General features: G+C 42.0%; 1 protein-coding gene across 1 annotated transcript in view; it reads right to left on the reverse strand.

The window, feature by feature from the left end:
- The window catches only part of tdrd5 (tudor domain containing 5), an 11,326-nt gene continuing 5,190 nt past the window's right edge, over nt 1-6,136 (reverse strand). Inside the window, exons 2-10 of the mRNA XM_010795610.1 lie at nt 4,593-4,829; nt 4,254-4,465; nt 3,742-4,048; nt 3,391-3,566; nt 3,222-3,305; nt 3,007-3,063; nt 2,588-2,747; nt 2,216-2,391; nt 1-138 (exon numbers count right to left, since the gene is read on the reverse strand). Coding sequence (XP_010793912.1) covers nt 1-138; nt 2,216-2,391; nt 2,588-2,747; nt 3,007-3,063; nt 3,222-3,305; nt 3,391-3,566; nt 3,742-4,048; nt 4,254-4,465; nt 4,593-4,821 — 1,539 coding nt within the window. The 5' untranslated portion in view covers nt 4,822-4,829. The remainder of the gene's footprint in view (nt 139-2,215; nt 2,392-2,587; nt 2,748-3,006; nt 3,064-3,221; nt 3,306-3,390; nt 3,567-3,741; nt 4,049-4,253; nt 4,466-4,592; nt 4,830-6,136) is intronic.

Below are 6,136 nucleotides of genomic sequence, written 5' to 3' on the forward strand. Positions count from 1 at the left end.
TCATGGATGTTTGTAGGTCCAAGGTTGTCGTCGGACGCACACGGGCCTGCGAGGCGGCTCGTTGGCAGTTTGGGCTGGGGCGGTAAGCTCGGTCCCTCGAAACCCCTCCAGGCCACCCTCGTCCAAACCTGGGGGGACCTGTAAGATGTAACGGCGAAGGCCGCTTTTTTGCTCGCCTCAAGGGTTCGGGCCTCTGTCTACTAGCTCTAAGATCCGCTCCTTACGACTTCACCGTCAAAATCAGTTTTCCTATTACATATATTGGTGAGGGCGTAGACAGGGGGGTTATACTCCCCGGGTCACTTACGTTTTTCGTCGTTCTTAGTTTGTGACTTTTCTTAATTTCCCCAACTTTTGGGGGACTGAATGTTTTACATAGCCTTGAGGAATTTGTTATGGAGTATTTGCATGATGAAGGATTATCGCCAGAGATATTTCGATCTGGTGGTCCTTTTTGCGCTAAGCCGCTAGCGCTTTGAATGGGCGTATTAGTCTTTTACCGGTCTAAAATTTTCCGGCGTAACAATAGTTTTCCGGCGTATTAGGGGAGCGTAAAAAGGTGTGTTTCAACTCATTCTTTTTTTCGCTTGAGCAGAACTTACCTGCAGTTATCGAGCGCGTAAGTGTCTTAACATTTGTGGACGATATCCACTATGCACACCTCGAAGTGTGCTATCTCTTTGGGTCTACTCTTTAGATTAGGTATGAGTAAATGGACTGCTTGGGTAAAGATTGATTTACTGCGCCCGTTTCACCCCCCTCTTTGATAAGAACGTGGGCACGTTGACACAAACCTCGTTTCTCTTGTAGCTGCACTGCTGGTGAAAACTAAGTACAGTTTGTAAACTTTTAGAAAGACGACGACGCCTGTTCTTTCTGGTTTGTTGCGTGCTAAGTGGCTCCGTAGTGGAGGTTTGGGAAAGGCTCCCGTGTTCTTTGCTCCACTCCATCGGATGTTCTAACGTTCGACAGTCTATGCTTGCTCATTTAATTTTGTCTCACTCCGCCATCTTCAGACACACACAACACCCCCCCCCCACACCACACACACACACTACCTAATTTTATCATAACAATGTATTTATCTTGTTAACTTACACAAATTACTTATCATTTCCCAAATTGCAATCACCGTCCAACACACACTCTCTCTTATATTACAACAAACACACACTTGCAACTGATAACACTGGCAATGATTTTAGATGTATTAGACTATTAAAAAAAGAAATCATGCTTCAAATAAGTGGGGGTACGGCGTACCCCCGCGTCCAACGCCCACTACACCACTGACTGCAACTACAAAAAGCTAAGGTTTGTTTTCTCATCAGGAAATGCAGACCGGCTCAAACAAACGATTTTTAAATCATCATCCTCACGATCATTTAATGTATCATATGTTCGGCGAATTGACATGAAAGCACTAATAAATGTAGTTTCATCCACTTGAGTTTACAACTACAAAAATAATCGATTTGTTTTTATATCACATCTGACGGGAGGAAATTCAGCAGCTCTCACTACCGATTTTTAATCCTAATTTAATCATCATCTTCACCACGATCATTTATGTTTATGTTCGCCGAATTGACATGAAAGCACTGACAAATATGAATATACTGTAGTCAACTTCATTAAAACGTTATTAACGTGCCTAAACTCAGTAATTCACCATTTCTACGCATGACAACACACTTTGTCCGTGTTTGGCTCTCTCGCCGCACAGTGAAGCGTTCCCGCATTGATGTCACTTCTGGCTTCCCCCAAAACTTCAAAATGAGTCGAAGGAATTTCCACGCGATGTTCGAAGTTATTGATATTTATCGGAACGGTATCGCACCTTCTTTTTTAAACTAACAGTTCGAGATGACTAGTAGTCCAATATTTCATTGCACAACAGTTGTTGGGATGCTGTCACAGGCTCTTTAATGTCAAGACAGGGTGCTAGTTCACTTACTTTTATTATGCTGTTTCTTATTTTCACCATGGTTTCTACCTATTTATTTACAAAATGTGTTTTCCTTTTTTTGTTGAATATGTTCACCTACTTACTTTTATTTTTGTCTTTCACCCGCATTGTCTCTTTACTGTAAATTTCCCTCGTTGGACAAATGACTGATTTCTGATTCTGACTACGTGACAAAATCTTTATTTATAAGTCTCTCTTAAAGAGGGTTCTTAAAAGACTAATTATGTACAAAAGATGATTCCTCACCATTGTGGTGCTCTTCAAAGTGGTATTGGTCTCTACTAGATCCTCTTTCTTCTCGTCTGCTGTGGATTTCTCATCGTCTTCTTCCAGTTGGCGTTCCCAAGGAGACTCTCCACAGCTGAAATAGTAGCTCTTAACTGGCAACTTCAAACTGTTCATTAAAGTCGCTTTTGAGTCTACTGTATAAAAAGAAAGAAAAAAAGTCCAGGTTAGTTACTTTACATTTAAATGTGATACATTGAAACTGATAGCACTTACAGCAGCAAGTGTAAACAACAAATTCATTGTTCATGTTGACTTTTTTCCCAGCCTGCCTGATTTAACACCTAATGAAGTAATAGGGGATATATTGATTTGATATCTGAACATACACACCTGATTGTGTATCATCACAGTCCTGCATGTCCATGACTATCCAGTCCACATTGTTGCCCACTACAGGTTTCAGGTTGAAGGTGTCACCCATGGCACTGACTAGTTCTGTGACACTGACAAAGCCGGTCTGAAGCAGTGGAAAGTCCTCCCCAAAAAGCCTCTGAGGAGCAAAACACATAATTTAATATAATCTGAATTGAAGAAAAATTTACTTTTTCCCTGATCCCTAATCACTTTTACTGGTTAGGCTAAATGTGAGCAGTAAGATGCTCAATACAAGTGGAGCCAATACTTTTAGGACTCAATCCACTTCCTCAAATGAACATGTTCTTATGCTCCCAACCCCACGGTTTATTAGTCTAAACCCTCACTAACAAAATGAAGGTGAACAGGACAAGTGCAGGACTATGTCTCTTTACCTTGTACTCAGCAGGCAGATCGTGCACAGATAATCCACCATTGCTCTGACCTACAACCTGTAAAGAGTTGTAATGTCATAAAAATATTAAATACAAAACTTGTTACAGAGATTGAAGTTTCATTCTGTACCATGACTTGCAGAGAAAGCAAAGCATGATAGAGGATAAAATCACAAAGACATCTGCTTTTAAACTACAGTAGCAGGAAGTGGGACCTTTCGTAGCTTGTCCTTCAGATCCCGACTGATGGAGCCAGCGACTCCATTCTCAAGTATTTGCAGGCGAAGCTCCTCCTCCAGCTGAAGTAAATAGAGTAAGTGAGTAGAAAGACCAAGATAATTGTCTTGCTCCAAGCAACAAGCTGCAGGTTCTTTAATTTCTCACCTTGAGGACACGTTTCTGAAAGAGCTGACCTTCCTGACAGAGGTCTGGGTCCACTTCACGGTTTTTCTCTACCACCTGTGGCATGTTACTGACATTCGTTGACTCTTTTTGAACAGGGAAAAAGGTATTCACATGGGTGCGCTGATTCGGGGGACTCTGCTTCACTTGGACTTTAGCTGGAGTAAACCAAATAGAAATACATTTTTTGTTATTATTTAAAGAAAAATAAACTGATGCGAAAGAAAAGAAACAAGGCTGAGAAATATGAGCATGCCTTGCCGAGAACACTTGCAATGGATTCTTTTCAGGGACAGATTCTGGAAAGATGTTCAAAATGTGAAAATGACTCACCTTGGGATATTGTTTGTGTCGGAGCTCTGGTATCTTGCCTTTTGGAGGTTGGCATGTCATTTCTAGGGGATACTGAATTAATGAGTCCAGTCCTCTTAGGGGTGCTATATGGTTTGAACATTGGCTTTGGCACCATATGTTCCCTCAGGGTCAGTACTGAGCCCTGCCTGCCCTGCTGGATAAAGAGCAGGTCTGCCAATCCCTCCAGCATCTCTCCAGTGGAGAAGAAGCCGTAGTTGTGGACACGCAGCGGCTGGCCGAAGCAGCGCAGGTAGCTAGACTCCAGGTCGGATAACCTGAGGGGACCCTGGGAGAGCAGCCATATAAAAACCATAAAATATTTAGCAGTATCAAAACAACATGACTTTGTTTTATTATAAACTACTGACTGTAGAAACCAAACAGACCAGTAAGTCAACTTATCTGATGTGTCTCTCTTAGAATTATTTGTAAACAATTTAGCCATCATTAGGCCATAAAAGCAAAATTCCACAGAAGCCTTCGTATCTTACCTGGCTGAGCAGGATGCGTAGCTGAGCCCTCAGCTGGGCAGGGACAGGCGGAGGAACACGGCCTCTTCTGGGAAGAAATACAGGGGCGTACTTGTAACAGTACCGGGGGGAGAAGTAGCTGACCCCTCCCCTCTTGAACGTCTTGTCATTCTTTGATGTGCGCTGCTTAGCTACCAGCTCCTGGATGCTTCGGGTTGAATCGTCGCCTATAGCTGCAGATGCCAAATGTTTGAGAGGACTTATTTATCAAACACTTGTATGTTGTATTTATTCTCCCCCTCATTGTGGAATTGAAAATAATATACAAAATAGATTAATGCATACGCAAAAGGACTATACCTTTCAAATTAATGCTGCCATCTACCCTGAAGTTAACCGACACAACGTCAGGCATGTCCTTCACCATATCCATGATGTTTCTGAAGCCCAGTTGTTTTAAGGGCATGGGATGCCCCAACATGGTCACATAGTCTCGCCTTAGCCGATCAGCCTCTAAGCCAAACTTAGACGAAATAAGCAAAGAACGAATGTCCTTCTTCAGCTTTGCCAACATTTCTTCCTGGTCCATCTTGATATCTGCAGGACACAGCAAGATGATACATGAAACAAAACATAATGGACAGCAGGGGGTTAATCACCACCCAAAAAGAAATGTAGAGTGCACAATGCTGAAAAAAATAGAAATGCTGCAGTATTCATTTCAGCAAGAAGTGCTTGAATTGGAATAAAAAAGGTGCCAGTACTCTAAATCAGCAACTGTTTCAAGTCAATTTATTTATACAGCCCAAAAACAAGTATTTGGCTCAAAGTCATAGTATATCCTATAATGCTGGTGGGTTTGTCTCTTTACTGTATATTTTAGAAAGGCTCACTGTACTTAAACAAATGACTCAGGGTGCATCTGAGATTAGAGGGGGTGCAGTGGTAAAGTGCTATTTTTATAAGTCGGGAGTGGACCTGACACCCTCTAGGGGGATTAAGTGGGGGGGGGGGGGGCCCCAACCCCTCTGGGGGGGTCCGGGGGCAAGCTCCCCCGGGAAGTTTTTTTTTTTTTTAAATATTGAAGTTAAATGCATCAATCTGGTGCACTTTGAGAGCAAAACGAAGAGATATATGGATACCTCTCAACATCCATATGAAACAGAACTGTAAACAGATTTACTTTTTCTTTATGGATACTTCAGAAAGTAAAGCCTGACTCCTACTGGCGGCTGGTTAAATGACTCCTCGTCCCTACACTTAACATCTTTCAGCTTTGCGAAAAGCCACTGTGTCAAGTGTCCTTCCTGGGTTGCCATCGTGAGTTCTCCAATATGACGGACCATCTCGCACATGCGCAGTACCGATCGGGCAGTGGGACGGATCTGTACTGCGCATGTGCGAGATGGTCCGCCATATTGGAGAACTCCGGACGGCAACTCAAGAGGGACACTTGACACGGTGGCTTTTGGCAAAGCTGAAAAATAAAACGAGAGAGAGATGAGTTATTGTTATTACAACGTGACTTCACGATTATTTAGTCTTTTTATTTGATTCTTTTATTATTTGGGGTTAAGTACATTGTCAGAATAAGTGAGAAATTAATTTAACTTCTGTTAGACAGCCATATGCCATACATTTTTGCATACATTCACAGTAAATATTTATTCAGTATGATAGCTGTCTAACAGAAGTTAAAATTCATTTCTCACTTATTCTGACAATGTACTTAACCCCAAATAAAAGAACCCAATAAAAAGAGTTGTTAAATAATAGTGAAGTCACGTTGTAATAACAATAACTAATTCTCTCGAGTTTTATTTTTACAGCTTTGCCAAAAGCCACTGTCTCAATTGTCCTTCCTGGGTTGCCGTCCGGAGTTCTCCAATAAGGCGGACCATCTC

Source organism: Notothenia coriiceps, unplaced genomic scaffold (assembly GCF_000735185.1).
Source record: "Notothenia coriiceps isolate Sejong01 unplaced genomic scaffold, NC01 NC01_scaffold00037246, whole genome shotgun sequence".
In the NCBI taxonomy this organism is placed as follows: Eukaryota; Metazoa; Chordata; class Actinopteri; order Perciformes; family Nototheniidae; genus Notothenia; species Notothenia coriiceps.